The sequence below is a fragment of the Falco naumanni genome, unplaced genomic scaffold (assembly GCF_017639655.2).
Source record: "Falco naumanni isolate bFalNau1 unplaced genomic scaffold, bFalNau1.pat scaffold_366_arrow_pat_ctg1, whole genome shotgun sequence".
NCBI lineage: Eukaryota > Metazoa > Chordata > Aves > Falconiformes > Falconidae > Falco > Falco naumanni.
In genome coordinates this window covers 6,893-28,021 of record NW_024427462.1, presented here as the reverse complement: position 1 = coordinate 28,021, position 21,129 = coordinate 6,893, and the positions used below count along the sequence as shown (strand labels likewise).

At 61.7% G+C, this 21,129-nt stretch overlaps 1 protein-coding gene and 1 long non-coding RNA gene across 4 annotated transcripts; one reads left to right on the top strand and one right to left on the bottom strand.

Annotated features, from left to right (window-relative positions):
- Nucleotides 1-6: 6 nt before the first annotated feature.
- On the bottom strand, nucleotides 7-21,123 carry LOC121082160 (natural resistance-associated macrophage protein 2-like). 3 transcript variants are annotated; one of them, XM_040581497.1, is made up of 6 exons: nucleotides 20,938-21,123; nucleotides 19,172-19,250; nucleotides 7,967-8,056; nucleotides 2,793-2,929; nucleotides 1,974-2,099; nucleotides 7-522 (listed from the first exon to the last, which is right to left on the bottom strand). In XM_040581497.1, exons 2-6 carry the CDS (start codon nucleotides 19,218-19,220, stop codon nucleotides 436-438), a joined length of 489 nt encoding a protein of 162 aa, XP_040437431.1. In that variant the 5' UTR covers nucleotides 19,221-19,250; nucleotides 20,938-21,123; the 3' UTR covers nucleotides 7-435. The 3 variants fall into 3 exon arrangements, with proteins under 3 accessions (XP_040437431.1, XP_040437430.1, XP_040437432.1); XM_040581496.1 differs by lacking the exon at nucleotides 20,938-21,123 and adding an exon at nucleotides 19,347-19,678; XM_040581498.1 differs by lacking the exons at nucleotides 19,172-19,250; nucleotides 20,938-21,123 and adding an exon at nucleotides 12,563-12,662.
- Nucleotides 16,281-19,622, top strand: LOC121082161. The gene is made up of 2 exons (XR_005825924.1): nucleotides 16,281-16,384; nucleotides 18,303-19,622. It is a non-coding gene; the product is annotated as an uncharacterized LOC121082161 (long non-coding RNA).
- Nucleotides 21,124-21,129: the final 6 nt, after the last annotated feature.

The following is a 21,129-nucleotide window of genomic DNA, read 5'->3' as shown; positions in this document are numbered from 1 at the left end:
AATACACATTATTGACGTTCCGAGGGTATTTTATGTGTCTGGAGCCAGCACGGGAAGGATTTAAGTGCATATAAAGCCAGGAGTCACAGCCCGAGAGGCTGTATAAGAGCCTCACTCTCCCCTTCTCCTTCTCAGAGGTGGTTTTTTATCTCAAGATTTTCTTAAGACTGTATTTTATTATTATTTATATTATTATATTATTTTTTATTTGTTATAATTTAAGACTATCTTAAAGTTTTACTGAATCTTTCTATAGTTTGTGTCTGTGAAACAGCTGGCTAGGGGAGCATCTTGATTTTAAGGAGTTCGCCTCCACGTTAGAATGATGTCAGCACTTATTAACCAACGACGTCCGGACCGCTGTGCTGCTTGTTATCCGAGACTGCCGCTTCAAATCCTGATGCTATAGACCATAATACTCTTAGTCCTTACTCTCTAGACCACAACCAGGGCGCCCAGGTTCCATTGTGTCTGGGATGAGTTATTGGACAGCTTGGCAAGGGCGATCTCCAGCCGTCCAACCTGGCAACAAGACTTACTTGTAAGGTGTCCTGAAGTGAACTCCCTTCGTTATAACACTAAAAATCTGCCCACGGGCCAAGCAGACCCTTGGCCAGGTGAAGACCCTTCCCCTACGCAAGCGTAATAACAGAAAAGGACGACACAGCAGATATTACAATTAAATGCAAATCACTAACCAATCATTGGAACTGGGAGTGTACGGCCTTGTAATTTTGTGTATAAATATAATGGTAGAATCCGCGCAGCTGTGCTTGGTGCTTGATCTGTGGCGATGCCACCGAGCACCCTGCGCTGCAAGAAAGGAGCGCCGCGCCCGCGGCTTCATGCTGCAGTGGGGCTAAGGGGTTTGATTCCCAATTTCGGTGACATTTCCAGCTCAGCAGCAAAAGCAACACCAGCACCAGCAGCACCAGCAGCGCTAGCAGCACCAGCAGCACCAAAGGCACCAGCACGAGCAGCACCAGCAGCTCAGCAGCACCAGCAGCACCAGCAGCGCCAGCAGCCCCAGCGCCAGCAGCACCAGCTGCACCAGCACCAGCAGCACCGGCAGCACTGGCAGAACCAGCACCAGCGGCACCAGCACCAGCAGCACCGGCAGCACTGGCAGAACCAGCACCAGCGGCACCAGCACCAGCAGCACCGGCAGCACTGGCAAAAACCAGCACCAGTGGCATCAGCACCAGCAGCACTGGCAGAATCAGCACCAGCTGCACCAGCACCAGCAGCACCGGCAGCACTGGCAGAATCAGCACCAGCTGCACCAGCACCAGCAGCACCGGCAGCACTGGCAGAACCAGCACCAGCTGCACCAGCACCAGCAGCACCAGCAGCATTGGCAGAATCAGCACCAGCTGCACCAGCACCAGCAGCACCGGCAGCACTGGCAGAACCAGCACCGGCAGCACTGGCAGAACCAGCACCAGCTGCACCAGCACCAGCAGCACCGGCAGCACTGGCAGAACCAGCACCAGCTGCACCAGCACCAGCAGCACTGGCAGAACCAGCACCAGCAGCACCGGCAGCACTGGCAGAACCAGCACCAGCTGCACCAGCACCGGCAGCACCGGCAGCACTGGCAGAACCAGCACCAGCTGCACCGGCAGCACTGGCAGAACCAGCACCAGCTGCACCGGCACCAGCAGCACCGGCAGCACTGGCAGAACCAGCACCAGCTGCAACAGCACCAGCAGCACCGGCAGCACTGGCAGAACCAGCACCAGCTGCAACAGCACCAGCAGCACCGGCAGCACTGGCAGAACCAGCACCAGCTGCACCGGCAGCACTGGCAGAACCAGCACCAGCTGCACCAGCACCAGCAGCACCGGCAGCACTGGCAGAACCAGCACCAGTGGCATCAGCACCAGCACCGCCAGCACCAGCAGCTCCTGCCCTGACCTGCAGCCGGCGCCACGGTTGGCCCAGCACTGAAATCCGCAGGTTTCCACACTGACCTTAAAGCCTGCGACAGCCCCGGACTGTAAATCCGACTCGATGTTGCCCGGATCCAGGTAGGCGATGCTCATCAGAAAGCCCGGCCCCGTGAACGCCCAGAGCTTGCGGAAGCTAAAGCAGGAATGCTGTCGGAGGGGAGAGGACGGAGGCGTCAGAAGCCAGCCCTGCGGCGCAGCCCCCTCCTCACGCAGGGGACGCCGCGTCCCCACGGGCCACCGCAGCTACACCACGGCCAAAATGGCAAAGACGGCCAGGGTTTGGGTTTCATTCCATCCCTGCCCTAGCAGGATGGTGCTGGTGAGATCAGCCTGGTCTTTAATCCCATCCTGAACCCTCCAGTGATCCCTGGTCCTCACCTAATGGGTTAAGGACCAGATTTTGGGACAGCCAAGGCCAGGCTGGAGTAAATTTGGGTGGGGAGAGGCATCCTGCAGCTGGAAACGCTGCCTCTTGCTTCACCAAAAGCAAAGAGGGCACCGACACCCCCCCTCAAAGGGGGACAATGCTCTTCACACCCCTGATAAGGGGAACAAAGAACCCAGGTTCTCCACCCTGGGGCTATAAAAAAAGACATTTCTCTGCTCTTTAGCCCAACTCCCGGCTCCAAGGAGACAAATCCTGGGCCAGGAATCATTAACTCTACAGCAAGCACGGGAGATTGCTCCACTCATCTCCCCCGGTTCCCCAATCCAGGCAAGAAGGGGAACCAGCACCCAGGGAATGACTCAGGGGGGGTACTGAGTGCCGAGAGATTTTTTCCCGTTGGATTTTGTGGTCAGGAGGGAGCGGAGGAGGGAGGAGAGCCCCGCTGCACTCACCGTTTCATCCTCGGGAATCGGGATCTTGCTGTCGAAGTAGGTGGTAAAAGGCTCCTCGGCGGCGGCCGGCGGCTGCAGCGGGTTCATGCTGCTGGAGATGGTGCTGAGCACCTCCCCGTGCTCCCCGGGCGGGTCCTCTGCGGGGACAGCGGAGTGGGGAAGGAAACAGTGAGTGAGGGTCCCTGGAAACACTGGCAAAACCCCCAGGCAGAGCAAAACGAGCCTGGGCTGCCCTCACAGCTAATGCTAATTGGGCTGTGAAGAGAAAATCAAATGAAAATAAGATACAAGCGCTGTAAATCCCCCCCCCCGGAGACCCCGCTGCCTTCCCCAGTGCTGCCTCTCCTCCGCTGGCTCCTTTATTTATCCAGATTAATTGTAACAGAGCCAGCCCGGCGGCGGAATGATGAAGTCACCGTAATGATTAACCGGGGCTGAAACGAGCCAGATCCGAGAGGGACCCGGGAGGGAGCGTTATCCCGGGCTCTCCCGGCCGGACAGCCAGCCGGTGAGCCGTTCGGCCCTGGAAGGACCCTGTTGCATCCCGTTTCTCTCCCGGGACGCGCAGCGGAGCACCTGTTTGGATCGGGAGCCTGCCTGAGGGTTTGCCCGTCTCCCCCGGCGCCGGCGGCGGAGCCAGCACAGCAGGATTTTCAGGACAGTTTGTAGAGTTGTGGGAAGGGCGACGAAAACTTGCCTGCCCACGGATTCCGCGTTCCGACGTGGGAGATCCCCCCCGTGCCTCCCCTGCCCCCCTCCCCAGGCGAGCCCCCCACTCACCGCTGCTCCCCCTCTGTGGCATTTCCAGCGCCCAGCCCTTGTGCCAGCAGGATGAAACCCCAGGGCAGCTTTTACCGTCCTGTCCCGCATTGCATCATCACAGCAAACTCCAGCTGACCCCTCCTCCTTTTCCCGGCGTCCCAAACACCTCCAGGGCTCCCTGCCCTGCCCACAGACACCCTCACGGCACGGCAGACCCCCTCACGTCATGGATTTAGGGCTACCCGGGTGTGTGTGCGGGAAGGAGGGATCAGCCGGCACAAGGGAGATTGTTCATCCCGGCTGAGCGAGCCCTGGGGGCTGGGAATGTGCTGGGTGATCCCAAAGCCTGAGGCTTAAAGGTGGGGAGGGGGCACAGGGGGCTGGGAATGTGCTGGGTGGTCCCAAAGCCTGAGGCTTAAAGGTGGGGAGGGGGCACAGGGGGCTGGGAATGTGCTGGATGGTCCCAAAGCCTGAGGCTTAAAGGTGGGGAGGGGGCACAGGGGGCTGGGAATGTGTTGGGTGATCCCAAAGCCTGAGGCTTAAAGGTGGGGAGGGGGCACAGGGGGCTGGGAATGTGCTGGATGGTCCCAAAGCCTGAGGTTTTGTGGGGAGGGGGCACAGGGGGCTGGGAATGTGTTGGGTGATCCCAAAGCCTGAGGTTTTGTGGGGAGGGGGCACAGGGGGCTGGGAATGTGCTGGGTGGTCCCAAAGCCTGAGGTTTTGTGGGGAGGGGGCACAGGGGGCTGGGAATGTGCTGGGTGGTCCCAAAGCCTGAGGTTTTGTGGGGAGGGGGGCACAGGGGGCTGGGAATGTGCTGGGTGGTCCCAAAGCCTGAGGTTTTGTGGGGAGGGGGCACAGGGGGCTGGGAATGTGCTGGGTGGTCCCAAAGCCTGAGGCTTAAAGGTGGGGAGGGGGCACAGGGGGCTGGGAATGTGGTGGGTGATCCCAAAGCCTGAGGTTTTGTGGGGGGGGGGCACAGGGGGCTGGCAATGTGCTGGGTGGTCCCAAAGCCTGAGGCTTAAAGGTGGGGAGGGGGGCACAGGGGGCTGGCAATGTGCTGGGTGATCCCAAAGCCTGAGGTTTTGTGGGGAGGGGGCACAGGGGGCTGGCAATGTGCTGGGTGATCCCAAAGCCTGAGGCTTAAAGGTGGGGAGGGGGCACAGGGGGCTGGCAATGTGCTGGGTGATCCCAAAGCCTGAGGCTTAAAGGTGGGGAGGGGGCACAGGGGGCTGGGAATGTGCTGGGTGATCCCAAAGCCTGACGCTTAAAGGTGGGGAGGGGGCACAGGGGGCTGGGAATGTGCTGGGTGATCCCAAAGCCTGAGGCTTAAAGGTGGGGAGGGGTCACAGGGGGCTGGGAATGTGCTGGGTGATCCCAAAGCCTGACGCTTAAAGGTGGGGAGGGGGCACAGGGGGGCTGGGAATGTGCTGGGTGATCCCAAAGCCTGAGGCTTAAAGGTGGGGAGGGGGAACAGGGGGCTGGGAATGTGCTGGGTGACCCCAAAGCCTGAGGTTTTGTGGGGAGGGGGCACAGGGGGCTGGGAATGTGCTGGATGGTCCCAAAGCCTGAGGCTTAAAGGTGGGGAGGGGGCACAGGGGGCTGGGAATGTGCTGGGTGATCCCAAAGCCTGAGGTTTTGTGGGGAGGGGGCACAGGGGGCTGGGAATGTGCTGGGTGGTCCCAAAGCCTGAGGTTTTGTGGGGAGGGGCACAGGGGGCTGGGAATGTGCTGGGTGATCCCAAAGCCTGAGGCTTAAAGGTGGGGAGGGGGCACAGGGGGCTGGGAATGTGCTGGGTGGTCCCAAAGCCTGACGCTTAAAGGTGGGGAGGGGGCACAGGGGGCTGGGAATGTGCTGGGTGGTCCCAAAGCCTGAGGTTTTGTGGGGAGGGGGCACAGGGGGCTGGGAATGTGTTGGGTGGTCCCAAAGCCTGAGGTTTTGTGGGGAGGGGGCACAGGGGGCTGGGAATGTGCTGGGTGATCCCAAAGCCTGAGGCTTAAAGGTGGGGAGGGGGCACAGGGGGCTGGGAATGTGCTGGATGGTCCCAAAGCCTGAGGCTTAAAGGTGGGGAGGGGGCACAGGGGGCTGGGAATGTGTTGGGTGATCCCAAAGCCTGAGGCTTAAAGGTGGGGAGGGGGCACAGGGGGCTGGGAATGTGCTGGATGGTCCCAAAGCCTGAGGTTTTGTGGGGAGGGGGCACAGGGGGCTGGGAATGTGTTGGGTGATCCCAAAGCCTGAGGTTTTGTGGGGAGGGGGCACAGGGGGCTGGGAATGTGCTGGGTGGTCCCAAAGCCTGAGGTTTTGGGGGGGGGGGGCACAGGGGGCTGGGAATGTGCTGGGTGGTCCCAAAGCCTGAGGTTTTGTGGGGAGGGGGCACAGGGGGCTGGGAATGTGCTGGGTGGTCCCAAAGCCTGAGGTTTTGTGGGGAGGGGGCACAGGGGGCTGGGAATGTGCTGGGTGGTCCCAAAGCCTGAGGCTTAAAGGTGGGGAGGGGGCACAGGGGGCTGGGAATGTGGTGGGTGATCCCAAAGCCTGAGGTTTTGTGGGGAGGGGGCACAGGGGGCTGGCAATGTGCTGGGTGGTCCCAAAGCCTGAGGCTTAAAGGTGGGGAGGGGGCACAGGGGGCTGGCAATGTGCTGGGTGATCCCAAAGCCTGAGGTTTTGTGGGGAGGGGGCACAGGGGGCTGGCAATGTGCTGGGTGATCCCAAAGCCTGAGGCTTAAAGGTGGGGGAGGGGGCACAGGGGGCTGGCAATGTGCTGGGTGATCCAAAGCCTGAGGCTTAAAGGTGGGGAGGGGGCACAGGGGGCTGGGAATGTGCTGGGTGATCCCAACGCCTGACGCTTAAAGGTGGGGAGGGGGCACAGGGGGCTGGGAATGTGCTGGGTGATCCCAAAGCCTGAGGCTTAAAGGTGGGGAGGGGGTCACAGGGGGCTGGGAATGTGCTGGGTGATCCCAAAGGCCTGACGCTTAAAGGTGGGGAGGGGGCACAGGGGGCTGGGAATGTGCTGGGTGATCCCAAAGCCTGAGGCTTAAAGGTGGGGAGGGGGAACAGGGGGGCTGGGAATGTGCTGGGTGACCCCAAAGCCTGAGGTTTTGTGGGGAGGGGGCACAGGGGGCTGGGAATGTGCTGGATGGTCCCAAAGCCTGAGGCTTAAAGGTGGGGAGGGGGGCACAGGGGGGCTGGGAATGTGCTGGGTGATCCCAAAGCCTGAGGTTTTGTGGGGAGGGGGCACAGGGGGCTGGGAATGTGCTGGGTGGTCCCAAAGCCTGAGGTTTTGTGGGGAGGGGCACAGGGGGCTGGGAATGTGCTGGGTGATCCCAAAGCCTGAGGCTTAAAGGTGGGGAGGGGGCACAGGGGGCTGGGAATGTGCTGGGTGGTCCCAAAGCCTGACGCTTAAAGGTGGGGAGGGGGCACAGGGGGCTGGGAATGTGCTGGGTGGTCCCAAAGCCTGAGGTTTTGTGGGGAGGGGGGCACAGGGGGCTGGGAATGTGTTGGGTGCTCCCAAAGCCTGAGGTTTTGTGGGGAGGGGGCACAGGGGGCTGGGAATGTGCTGGGTGATCCCAAAGCCTGAGGCTTAAAGGTGGGGAGGGGGCACAGGGGGCTGGGAATGTGCTGGGTGGTCCCAAAGCCTGAGGTTTTGTGGGGAGGGGGCACAGGGGGCTGGGAATGTGCTGGGTGGTCCCAAAGCCTGAGGTTTTGTGGGGAGGGGGCACAGGGGGCTGGGAATGTGCTGGGTGATCCCAAAGCCTGAGGCTTAAAGGTGGGGAGGGGGGCACAGGGGGCTGGGAATGTGCTGGGTGGTCCCAAAGCCGGTGGTTTTGTGGGGAGGGGCACAGGGGGCTGGGAATGTGCTGGGTGATCCCAAAGCCTGAGGTTTTGTGGGGAGGGGGGCACAGGGGGCTGGGAATGTGCTGGGTGGTCCCAAAGCCTGAGGCTTAAAGGTGGGGAGGGGGCACAGGGGGCTGGGAATGTGCTGGGTGGTCCCAAAGCCTGAGGTTTTGTGGGGAGGGGGCACAGGGGGCTGGGAATGTGCTGGGTGGTCCCAAAGCTGGAGGTTTTGTGGGGAGGGGGGCACAGGGGGCTGGGAATGTGCTGGGTGGTCCCAAAGCCTGAGGCTTAAAGGTGGGGAGGGGGCACAGGGGGCTGGGAATGTGCTGAGTGATCCCAAAGCCGGAGGTTTTGTGGGGAGGGGGCACAGGGGGCTGGGAATGTGCTGGGTGGTCCCAAAGCTGGAGGTTTTGTGGGGAGGGGGCACAGGGGGCTGGGAATGTGCTGGGTGGTCCCAAAGCTGGAGGTTTTGTGGGGAGGGGGCGCAGGGAGCCTTTGGGGTGGGTTTTCCAGGGCAGAGGGATGAACTAGACGCAGGACGGGTGTACGCCAGCACACCCGCCGTGCCGTGAGGCGAGTCTTACCGTAGGACGCCTTGCGATCCGTGTCGGAGTTCCCCATGCTGGGAGGACCGTTCCCCTGGCCTGGAAACTGGTTTAAACTGGCCACGTTGGCTGCGGAGGAGAGAGGGGGAAAAAGCCCGTCAAGGTGGAGAATCAAAGCCAACGCACGAGGCGAGCGGACCGCCAGCCCCTGGCAGGGACAGGTTCACTGCCCTGGCTTTTTCCAGCTTGGAAGAACCTGTTTTTCCCGGAGACCTGCCTGGAAATGCTGGTTGCAACAACACAAAGAAACGGGGGTGGGGTGGGGGGTGGGGGGGAGAGCGGAGCACCAGGGCAAGCGGACGAAGTGACACCAGCGGACAAATCGACACCAGCGTTCGAAGCGGCACCAGCGTTCGAAGCGACACCAGCGGACAAAGCGACACCGGCGTTCGAAGCGACACCGGCGTTCGAAGCGACACCGGCGTTCGAAGCGGCACCGGCGTTCGAAGGGACACCGGCGTTCGAAGGGACACCGGCGTTCGAAGGGACACCGGCGTTCGAAGCGACACCGGCGTTCGAAGCGACACCAGCGTTCGAAGCGACACCAGCGTACAAAGCGACACCAGCGGACAAGGCGACACCAGCGTTCGAAGCGACACCAGCGGACAAAGCGACACCAGCGTACAAAGCGACACCAGCGGACAAGGCGACACCAGCGTTCGAAGCGACACCAGCGGACAAAGCGACACCAGCGGACAAAGCGACACCAGCGGACAAGGCGACACCAGCGGACAAAGCGACACCAGCGGACAAGGCGACACCAGCGGACAAAGCGACACCAGCGGACAAGGCGACACCGGCGTTCGAAGCGGCACCAGCGGACAAAGCGGCACCAGCGGACAAAGCGACACCGGCGTTCGAAGCGACACCGGCGTTCGAAGCGACACCGGCGTTCGAAGCGACACCAGCGTTCGAAGCGACACCAGCGGACAAAGCGACACCGGCGTTCGAAGCGGCACCGGCGTTCGAAGCGACACCGGCGTTCGAAGCGACACCAGCGGACAAAGCGACACCGGCGTTCGAAGCGGCACCGGCGTTCGAAGCGACACCGGCGTTCGAAGCGACACCAGCGGACAAAGCGACACCGGCGTTCGAAGCGACACCGGCGTTCGAAGCGGCAACCGGCGTTCGAAGGGACACCGGCGTTCGAAGGGACACCGGCGTTCGAAGCGACACCGGCGTTCGAAGCGACACCAGCGTTCGAAGCGACACCAGCGTACAAAGCGACACCAGCGGACAAGGCGACACCAGCGTTCGAAGCGACACCAGCGGACAAGGCGACACCAGCGGACAAGGCGACACCAGCGTCCCGGGCTCGGGACGGTGCCTCTTGTGAAACTCCAGCCAGTGGAACGAGGATGGAATTTCCTTTATGTGTACAAATTACCCCACCCCCACCCCCCAGGCAGGATTAACGCATCTCCACCGCACCCTCCGCGAGCATCCCAAGGGGGGGGGGTTAAGGGCAGGAGGTAAACCTTGCCGTCGGTGCTATTTGTCAACGTAATCCACGCGGAAAGGAACCAGGATCTGCTGCAGGGCTCGGGGCAGAGCTGGTCCAGAGCCAAACCCCTCCGGGACAAGTCAAAATACCAACCAAAATACCAACGGTATCGACGTTTGGGATGAAAAACACTGATTTCCCCCCCCCCCCCCCAAAGCCTGTTGTGTACGAACGGGAGATTTCCTTGGAACGCGCCGAGAGCGGCTCGGTGGGGACACAAAAGGAAAATGTTCGCCGGGAATTCACTGGAAATGGTTTGAACCCGCTTTAGGTTTTCCGAGGATGAATTCCCCGGTTCCATAACCGGCTCCAAAGGCGGTGGGTAACCAAGCCGGGCACCCTAAAATAATTCAGAGAAGGGTTAAAATAAGCCAGAGAGGGTTGAAATAGTCCAGAGAGGGTTAAAATCATCCAGAGACGGTTAAAATAATTCAGAGAGGGTTAAAATAGTCCAGAAAAGGTTAAAGTAACCCAGCGAGGGTTAAAATAATCCAGAAAATGTTAAAATAACCCAGAGAGGAGTAAAATAACCCGGAAAAGGTTAAAATAACCCACAGAGGGTTAAAATAACCCAGAAAAGGTTAAAGTAACCCAGCGAGGGTTAAAATAATCCAGAAAATGTTAAAATAACCCAGAGAGGAGTAAAATAACCCGGAAAAGGTTAAAGTAACCCAGCGAGGGTTAAAGTAACCCAGAGAGGGTTAAAATCATCCAGAGACAATTAAAATAATTCACAGAGGGTTAAAATAGTCCAGAAAAGGTTAAAATAACGGAGAGAGGGTTAAAATAATGGAGAGAGGGTTAAAATCACCCAGAGAAGGTTAAAATAATCCAGAAAAGGTTAAAATAATCCAGAGAGGATTAAAATAACCCAGAAAAGGTTAAAGTAACCCAGCGAGGGTTAAAGTAACCCAGCGAGGGTTAAAATCATCCAGAGAAGGTTAAAATAATCCAGAAAAGGTTAAAATAACCCACAGAGGGTTAAAATAACCCAGAAAAGGTTAAAGTAACCCAGAGAGGGTTAAAATCACCCAGAGAAGGTTAAAATAATCCAGAAAATGTTAAAATAACCCAGAGAGGATTAAAATAACCCAGAAAAGGTTAAAGTAACCCAGCGAGGGTTAAAATCATCCAGAGAAGGTTAAAATAATCGAGAGAGGGTTAAAATAACGGAGAGAGGCTTAAAATAATCCAGAAAAGGTTAAAATAGTTCAGAGAGGATTAAATTAATCCAGAAAATGTTAAAATAATTCAGAGAGGGTTAAAATCATCCAGAGAGGGTTAAAATAGTCCAGAAAAGGTTAAAATAATCGAGAGAGGGTTAAAATAATCCAGAAAAGGTTAAAATAATTCAGAGAGGGTTAAAATAGTCCAAAAAAGGTTAAAATAATCGAGAGAGGGTTAAAATAATCCAGAAAAGGTTAAAATCGTTCAGAGAGGATTAAATTAATCCAGAAAAGGTTAAAATAATTCAGAGAGGGTTAAAGTAACACACAGAGGGTTAAAATAACCCAGAAAAGGTTAAAATAATCCAGAGAGGGTTAAAGTAATCCAGGGAGGGTTAAAATAATCCAGAGAGGGTTAGAATAATCCAGAAAGGGTTAAAATAATCCAGAAAGGGTTAAAATAATCCAGAAAAGGTTAAAATAATCCAGAAAAGGTTAAAATAATCCAGACAAGGCTCCTGGATGCAGGGCTGGAGCAGGGCTGCCGTCCTTCCTTATCTCCCCAAATATACCAAGACCGGCACCCGGATGGATGAAGCCCCGTTCCAGGAGCCCTCGCTCAGCACCACCGGCTGCTCACGCCGCAGGGAACCTGCAAGGAGCCTGGATGAGGCCGCAGGAGCATCCACCACGGCGGTGCGGAGCGAGGTGACGGAGCGAGGTGACGGAGCGAGGTGACGGAGCGAGGTGACGGAGCGAGGTGACGGAGCGAGGAGGTTTTGCGGGATCTCCCATCCCGCTTTTTTGCCCGCTCCCCTGGCCGGGAGGTGAGCCAGCTCCGCTCCTCCGGGAGAGCAGGATGGGGTGGGAGACCCCAGCCCCCCCAGCCCCCCCAGGGCGGCAGGATGCAGCCGTGGCTCCCTGGGCACGACACCGGGGGACGTGGGGCATCAGGTGCCACCACGGAGAGCTGGGACCACCGTGGTCTTAAAGACATCGGCGTCCCGGAGAGCCCCTGCCCCTTCCAGGCTTCAACTGCCACCGAACCGCTCCGTGGACCCCGGCGCACGGAGGGGATGAGTGCCACCCACGGAGGGGACAAGTGCCACCCACGGAGGGGACAAGTGCCACCCTGGTGCATGGAGGGGATGAGTGCCACCCACGGAGGGGACAAGTGCCACCCACGGAGGGGACAAGTGCCACCCCGGTGCATGGAGGGGATGAGTGTCACCCCGGCGCACGGAGAGGATGAGTGTCACCCACAGAGGGGACGAGTGTCACTCCGGTGCACGGAGGGGATGAGTGCCACCCACGGATGGGATGAGTGTCACAACGCTGCACGGAAGGGATGAGTGTCACCCACAGAAGGGACGAGTGTCACCCCGGTGCACGGAGGGGACGAGTGCCACCCACGGAGGGGATGAGTGTCACCCACAGAGGGGACGAGTGTTACCCTGCTGCACAGAGGGGATGAGTGTCACCCACAGAAGGGACGAGTGTCACCCTGGTGCACGGAGGGGATGAGTGCCACCCACGGAGGGGACGAGTGCCACCCACGGAGGGGACGAGTGCCATCCTGGCGCACGGAGGGGACAAGTGCCACCAATGGGAGGGGACGAGTGTCACCCATGGAGGGGACGAGTGCCACCAATGGGAGGGGACGAGTGTCACCCACGGAGGGGACGAGTGCCACCTCTCCAGCTTCTGCCTGAGGCTTCTCCCTCCCGCAATTCCCACTTGGATGGTGACAACCTCAAGGCTGGAGCGAAGCCTGTCCCCGTCACAGTGTCCTTTCGTGGCAGCTCCTTTTTAAAGCGCTGAGCCTAAGGGCTTTCCTGGAAAAAAAATTATCGATAAACCGCCTTTTCCCCAAATTCCAATTCCTTCAGGAGCAACAGCGCTTACCCCGGCGGCAAGTCCCGCGAAACGCTCGCTTCATTAAGAAAGATGAAGAGGAAGAAGATCACACGGCGAATGTTCGTTACGGCGCCAGTCTGCCCTAATTATATCTCCTCGCCACCACATCACAGCTGGGGCGGGAGCAGAATCGGTTCCCCTATCTCGGCCGGCAGCTGCCGAGCTCCCAACACGTTCCTTCAGCCCGACAAAGGGTTTTCCCAGGCGTGCGGGGCTGGAAATGCCACCCGGGGAGCCAGACCGGAATATTCCGCAGGCTCCCAGGCTGGCCGGGAAGCAGGGAGCTGGCAAGGGAAAGCTGGTGACACCGCGCCCCAGGGATGCTTCTGGCTCACCCTCTGCTTTTTCAAAAGAAAGGCGCTGGCGACACCCCGCCGCTGCTCTCGGCGCAAAGTAGAGGATGTGGAAATTGCAGGATAAAAATAAAAAAAAAAAAGGTTGGGAGTTATCGCTCCTTCCACCCGTCGCCTCTGCGAACATCCTCAGCGCCAGGCGTGGGCTCGCCGGGCCACGTTCTGCCGTAACCATCGCTGGGTTTGCCTTTGCACACCATATTCAGGATGGCAGCCGCCTTCCCAGCGGGAATATTCCTTGGAATAAGGGAAAACACCCCGAGCAGGATATTACAAGGTTGCTTTAATCAAAAGCGCAGACACTGGCACCGCTGTTGCGAACAAGGGGTCATTCTCCCATCATTTCCCCTTCCCACTGGTGACACCACGAGCCCCGGAGGCAGCCCAGCCCAGCCGGGGGAAGACGAGGAGGCCACCACGGCTCTCTGCTCATCCCCGGCGCGGAGACGCGGGGCTTTGGGAGCCGTCTCCCGCCGGGAGCGGTTCCTGCCATTGAGGTCCCTGCGTTTGATGTCCGGCTTTGAACTCCGGCCGGTTCCTGCGGGGCACATCGTGACCGTTAACGCTTTTCCAGCGGTTTTGGGGCCGACGCCTCGTTAGCTGCGTGGTTTCCTCATACGAGCACCCGAGCTCGGTGCTTCCAGCTCAGCTTCCCCGTGCGGCACGGGGCCAGCGCTGAGCACCACGTACCTCCCCGACCCAGTGCATCACCGCTCGCCATCCCAACAGGGGCAACTCCTTGCTGGCACAACCATGTCGCTTCCCTGCTTCCCAAACGCCCACGCCGCTCTGCCGGCACCTGCTCCGCCAGATCCCAGCCCTGGAAAACCTGGAGAACCTGGGGGTTCCTCCTCCCCCTCTTGCCCATGCTCCCGCCGATGAGCAGAGGTGATTAAAGCAGCCTGTGCCATCAGGTTTGCTCCCATCCCTGGTGTCCTCCTGCTGGGTGAAAGCTCATCCAGCTCCGAAATGGGTCAGACAAGCCGGGGAGATGGCCGGGATGCAGGAGGGCACCAAGCCCACCGTGCTCACGCAAGCGTGGTCCCCTGGAAGGACATTGTGTGACGCATTTATTTCTACGGAAGGAGAACAGCACCTGGCAAACCCCCTGGAAGCCAGGAGCGGGTCTCCTCCCCAGCCTGCTTGATCCAAAGGCGCCTGGAGCTGCTCCCCACCGCGCTCCTCTGCTTTTGGGAAGCATGGAAAGGGGAGGGCTGGCGCCCACCTGAGCCTTCACCTATTTTCACAACGTGTAATAAATCAAACTGATTGAAAAGCTCCATTCTAGCAGCGGCTGGGAGGTTTGGGGATTAAACCCATCCTCCGAAAAACGTAAGGCAGCGGCTGGGACGGTGGGAATTCTGGTTAAGAAGCAGGGAAAAAAAAAGAGACGAGTGGTGAGGCTGAGCTGTGGGACCCCCACAGCAGGGTGGCGGGGCTGGGGGTCACTATATTGCCTAGGACACCCCAAACCTTGTTCCACACCAAGCACAGAGCCGTTATCCCAGTGCCAGCCGCAGCATCCCGCTCTCCCGACATCCCACACCAAGCACAGAGCCGTTATCCCGCGCTGGCCGCAGCATCCCGCTCTCCCGACATCCCACACCAAGCACAGAGCCGTTATCCAGCGCCGGCCGCAGCATCCCGCTCTCCCGACATCCCACACCAAGCACAGAGCCGTTATCCAGCGCCGGCCGCAGCATCCCGCTCTCCCGACATCCCACACCAAGCACAGAGCCGTTATCCAGCACCGGCCGCAGCATCCCGCTCTCCCGACATCCCACACCAAGCACAGAGCCGTTATCCCAGCGCTGGCCGCAGCATCCCGCTGTCCCGACATCCCACACCAAGCACAGAGCCGTTATCCAGCACCGGCCGCAGCATCCCGCTCTCCCGACATCCCACACCAAGCACAGAGCCGTTATCCCGTGCCGGCCGCAGCATCCCGCTCTCCCAACAAACTCCAGCGCTCCGGAGCTCGTTTGACAGCTCCCTCGGCTCGTTTAAGGAGCTGCGCTCATCCCGGGAAAGCCCACAACACTTCTCCAAGGAAAACTCTGGCTCAGAGCCCCCCGGGATGCACCCCCGGCACCCCGGCCCAGCAGAACCACCATCGAGCTATGGCCGGGCTCCCTCACCCTCCTCCTCCTCCCCCAGGCTGGGCTGCAGCCGGGACGCGGGGCTGTGGCTCGGTGGGGGTGATGGGGGACAAAGCGCGGGGGCCGGGGGGGCTCGGCGCCCGGGGGGGGGGGGGGGCTGGGGGCCCTAAGCCCCCTGAGGAAAGTCGTTATGAACAGCGTTGAGGCCATGGGGGAGGTGGGGGGCAGCTGGGGCGGTTTCATTGCAACCCCCTGGTACCCTGAGAGATGGCAGGGCTGGCCCGGGGGGGGAGTGGCAGGGGGGACCCGGGGGGCTGCTGTCCCATGGGGGCTGCCATTCCTTTGGGGGCTGCCATCTCCTTGGGGGGCTGCTCTCCCATGGGGGGCTGCCATCCCTTTGGGGGCTGCTGTCCCCTTTGGGGGGGCTGCTGTCCCTTTAAGGGGGTGCCATCTCCTTGGGGGGCTGCTGTCCCCTTTGGGGGGGCTGCTGTCCCTTTAAGGGGGTGCCATCTCCTTGGGGGGCTGCTGTCCCCTTTGGGGGGGCTGCTGTCCCTTTGGGGGATGCCATCTCCTTGGGGGGCTGCTGTCCCCTTTGGGGGGGCTGCTGTCCCTTTGGGGGGGCTGCTGTCCCTTTGGGGGCTGCCATCTCCTTGGGGGGCTGCTGTCCCCTTTGGGGGGGCTGCTGTCCCTTTAAGGGGGTGCCATCTCCTTGGGGGGCTGCTGTCCCCGTTGGGGGGGCTGCTGTCCCTTTGGGGGCTGCCATCTCCTTGGGGGGCTGCTGTCCCCAGGCCGGCCAAGCCCCCCCCCCGGCACAGGCCGCCCCCTCCCCGGCTTCGCCAGGTGAGGGGTCTCGCTCCTCTGAGCAACCCCCAGGGCCAGGGGACACCCCAAGGTCACGGAGCCACGGGGGTCCCCGAGCCCCAGCCACGAGGGCAGTGCGGGAAGCGGGGGGGCAGCGGCCCCATGGCGGCCCCGGCACAAAGCGCCCCTGGGACCCCCGGGATCCCCTCAGGGAGGGTCCTCGCCCCCTCCAGCCGTTACCCCAGGGGGTGGCACCCCCCCCCCAGCACATCCAGCGATCGCCGGGGGGGCTCCACCGCCACTCCCGGCCCCAGAGCCCCCCCTCAGCCCGCAGTGCCCCCCCCCAGCCCCGCCGCTCACCGTCTCCGCCGCCCCCGGCCGGCCCCGCCGCCGCCGCCGCCTCATGCCCCGGCCCCGCTCGGCCCCGCTCGGCCCCGCTCGGCCCCGCTCGGCCCCGCTCGGCCCCGCTCGGCCCCGCTCGGCCCGCCCCGTGACGCAGCTCGGTGCGACTGGGGACGCGCGACACGGGGCCGGGACAGGCCCCGCCGCAGGCCCCGGTATGGGGGGACACGGGGCCTGATGTGGGGGGAAACCCCCCTTTGGGGGGGCCTGACCCTGGTATGGGGGGCACGGGGCCTGGTGTGGGGGGACTGAGCCCCCTGGGGGAGTCTGGGCCCTGGTATGGGGGGGACGCGGGGCCTGGTGTGGGGGGACTGAGCCCCCTGAGGGGGGTCCGGGCCCCAGTGTGGGGGGGGACGCGGGACCTGATTTGGGGGGAAAGCCCCCTTTGGGGGGGGGGCTGACCCTGGTATGGGGGGACACAGGGCCTAATGTGGGGGGACTGAGCCCTTTGGGGGTGTCCGGGTCCCGGTGTGGGGGGCATGGGGACCAGTGTGGGGGGACTGAGCCCCCTGGGGGGGTCCGGGCCCCGGTGTGGGGGGGACTGAGCCCCTTTGGGGGGGGTCCGGGCCCCAGTATGGGGGGACGCGGGACCTGATTTGGGGGGAAAGCCCCCTTTTTGGGGGGGCTGACCCTGGTATGGGGGGACACAGGGCCTAATGTGGGGGGACTGAGCCCTTTGGGGGTGTCCGGGTCCCGGTGTGGGGGGCATGGGGGCCAGTGTGGGGGGACTGAGCCCCCTGGAGGGGGTCCGGGCCCCGGTATGGGGGGACGCCGGACCTGATTTGGGGGGAAAGCCCCCTTTGGGGGGGGGGCTGACCCTGGTATGGGGGGACACAGGGCCTAATGTGGGGGGGACTGAGCCCTTTGGAGGTGTCCGGGTCCCGGTGTGGGGGGGCATGGGGGCCAGTGTGGGGGGACTGAGCCCCCTGGGGGGGTCCGGGCCCCGGTGTGGGGGGACTGAGCCCCTTTGGGGGGGTCCGGGCCCCAGTATGGGGGGGACGCGGGACCTGATTTGGGGGGAAAGCCCCCTTTTTGGGGGGGCTGACTCTGGTATGGGGGGGACACAGGGCCTAATGTGGGGGGGACTGAGCCCTTTGGGGGTGTCCGGGTCCCGGTGTGGGGGGGCATGGGGGCCAGTGTGGGGGGACTGAGCCCCCTTGGGGGGTCCTGGCCGCGCTATGGGGGGGGGACTGAGACCCTTGGGGGGTCAGGGCCCCGGTATGGGGGGGGACTGAGTCCCCTGGGGAGGTCCGGGCCCCGGTATGGGGGGGGGACTGAGTCCCCTGGGGGGGGTCCGGCCCCCGGTATGGGGGGGGGACTGAGCCCCCTGGGGGGGTCCGGGCCCCGGTATGGGGGGGGGACTGAGTCCCCTGGGGGGGGGGTCCGGGCCCCGGTATGGGGGGGGACTGAGTCCCCTGGGGGGGTCCGGGCCCCGGTATGGGGGGGGACTGAGCCCCCTGGGGGGGGTCTGGGCCCCGGTAGGGGGGGACACGGGGCCTGATGTGGGGGGGGTCCGGGTCCCGGTGTGGGGGTCTTTGGGCCCAGTGTGGGGGGACTGAGCCCCCTTGGGGGGTCCTGGCCGTGCTATGGGGGGGGACTGAGCCCCTTGGGGGGTCCAGGCCCTGGTATGGCGGTACATGGGGCCCAGTGGGGGGGGACCTGAGCCCCTTGGGGGCCCTGGGCCCCAGTATGGCAGCACACAGGGCCCATCTGGGGGGCTCCATGCCCTGCGCAGTCCCCGGCCGAGGGGACACCCCACCTGCAGTGCCCCCTCCTCGAGCCGCAGCCAGGCCAGGCCCTGATCCTGCGCCCGGGCTCTCCCACAGCGGCTCCTCCCGCCCCGGAACACGGCTCCCTCGGAGCCAGGCTCCTCCGGGACCTCGCCAGCACTTTTCCTATCAAACCCTCAAATTTCTAGATTTTGGGCTGCCAGCAAATGGGTGCAGACACAAATTACACATTAATTATTTCTGAACACGGCTGTATTGCACAAGGAATGCTGCCTGTTTTGGGGGAGAACAGTCTTGATTTGGCTTTTGTTTAGTTTTCTGTCTGTTTTTTTCCCCTCCCCAGAGAGAAGCACTGCTTTTTCACAGAATTCCTCTTACTCTGCACATTCCCTTGAAAACTGAGGATCATTTTTTTTGATGCAACCCCTTCCCAAGAACTAAACCAACTGATCGAATTGGTGAGACTCACCAGAAATGCGCCAGTCCGGGAAGCAGCGTGTGGCAGGAGCAGCACGGCATCGCTCCCAGCGGCACACGAGCGCTCCGTGCTCTTATCTCCACCATCCCAGCCTGGTAATTTGATGGTGGATCACCAAGAGCGCCCGTTTGAAAGCACAGCCTGACCGTGAGCAGAAGGGAGAGGGTGTGGGGATCCGGGCTAAGGGAGCAGGACAGCCTGACCCGCACAGGAGAAGCTGCTCATTAAAAAATCAAAGCCCTCTGCTGAGCAGAGCTGCCAGTGGTAGGGTAAGGCAGCTCCTCGCTTTCCCCGTCCATGCAGGTTTTGCAACCTGCATTCCTTGTTGTTTAAACACACAAAACATCCCAGGATGTTGCCGAAACAACTGAACCCTGGAAAAGTGAGAGGAGAAATCCAGGAGATGGAAGATTCCACGGTTGGGGATTTAACGTTACCCCTGACCTGACAGCGTGGGCATTGGAGAGGGAAATTCCAACGGAACGGCAGCATCGCTCCCACATGGGAACGCGAGCGTGGCACCCGCACGTGCCGCCCGGCCTCGCCGAAAGCACCTACAGGCGCGAGAGACCTCGCGGGAGGTGGGCTGCCAACAGCTTTTAGCCTGAAGCTGGAAAATTTACATTATTCCCCAAATCCCAGGGTATTTTGGGGTGAGGGCGATGCCTCCCATCAGCCAGACCACCCTGCAGGGATGGCGTGAGCTCGCCGGGATCGGTGTTTGGGGTACTCACCCAGTTCACAGCTGGGCGAGCTCTGCTGGAGGGTGTATTTCTTGGGCATGGTGTTCCTGCGTCTTGCTGTCGGTGGTTTCTGGGAGCAGAGAGCCGGTCAGCCTTCCCCTATATAAGATGTCCCCACCCTTCCCTGCTGGCTCCCCTCCCTCCTTCCTCCGCCCGCAGCACCCACGCTGATCCAGCGGTGCCGAGTTCCCCCGGGGGAGCTCGGGAGACAATTCAAAGTCTCCCGAAAACAACCGCATCTGCTTCACCCTTATCGTTTATTAAAGAACGATAAACCCCGCTGAGTTAAGGGGGTTAATAGGACAGCTGAAGGCTTTGATGTACAGCCTCGTCCCGTCCCCGTGGCGGTGACAGCGTCGCTTGCGGGGGGGAAGGTGGGTTCCACGCTGCCTGTGGCACTTTATCAACCCAGGAGGCTCAATTAAAAGTCTGCTTGGTCGAGCATCGGACGTGCTGTGGTAATTAGCACACCGAACAGCCTGGACTCTGCTCCACCAGAGCTGTTTGGCAGATTAGAGCCCAAACGGGCATTTATGGGGTATTTTCCTGCTGCTGGTACGTGCGGTGCTGATAAGACAGGATCCCTTCCCGGCTTGGATCAATACAATTATTATCAGTGATCGCCGCAGGTCTGAAACCTGCCGGGGCGGAGTGATAACCCCGCGTTTGTCGGGTATTTTCCCTTTTTTCTCTGCAAAAGGGCCCCCGCTGCTCTTTGCCGATAAGCAAGAGCTGAATGTGCAACACCAGACACGCCAGGCAGGAGGGCAAAGCCGCGGGCGTGCATGACCAGCACCACGCACTGTGGCTTTCTGATGCTGCTGGAGGGGCGGAGGGGGGGTCCCAGGGTCTGGCCGGAGGAAGGAGAGGGGGCTCGGTTGGGAAGAGCATCCCCAAGGATTCATGGAAGAGCGAGGAGCTGCCAGATGTGGGGAGAGGGAACGTGGGGAGAGGGAACGTGGCGCCCGGTTTTAGCGATGCCTGGGGGTGAAGGGGTTGGAGCTGAGGGGCAGAGGTGGGAGCAGCCACTGTTTCCCCCCACAAGGCCTTTGACGTTGGTTCTTGGGGCACTTGGAAGGGAGAAAACAAACGTGACCCCGGTGAAACCACCTGCGGGTGGGTGTGGAACAGGTTTGGCCGCTCAGTGCGGGGGCTGGAGCTGTGTCTTGTGTGGCTGCAGCACCCAGAGCCGGCTGCGGGCCAGGGAGGCCAGGGCAAAGCCGCAGGAGCCACCTCGTGGCGGGGGGAGGGGGATTGCAGAGCGCTGGGGAGCCCCGTGGGGCTCTGGGGGAGCCTGTGGGGCTTGGTGGGGGGGATTGTGGGGACTGCAGGGCTCCTGGGAGGGGGGCAGGAGCTATGTCCTGCCTGGCTGCGGCACCCAGAGTCGGCTGCGAGCCAGAGAGGCTGGGGCAGAGCCGCAGGAGTCACCCGGGAGGGGGACTGCGGGGCTGGGGGGGAAGCCTGTGGGGCTCTGGGGAAGGACTGCAGGGCTGGAGGGAAGCTTGTGGGGCTCTAGGGGGGACCGCGGGGCTCAAGGGAAGTCTGTGGAGCTCTGGGGAGGGACTGCGGGGCTCCGGGGAGGGGACACACCATGGGGGGCCGTCTCGCTGTCCCTCGCTGGTGCCCCGCAGCGGGGACCGGGCCGCCCCACACAACCTGGGGCCGGGCGGCAGCTACAGCCCAGCCGCAGGCCGGGGAGCCCCTCGCAGGGGCCGGGTTTAGCCCCCGCTGCGGGAGGCGGAGGGGGCCCAGCTCACCTCGGCCGCGCTCCCCAACCACCCGCGGGCCCGGGACGGGCCGCAGCCCCCCCGGGCTCCGCCAGCGCCGCTCCGCGGGCCTTAAAAGAGCGCTGGGGAGAGGGGCCGTGGGGGGGACCCGCACCCAGCCCAGGCCACCGGTAGCCGGGGCCAGAGGGAGCTCGGTCCAACCCGGCCCACACGCCGCGTCCC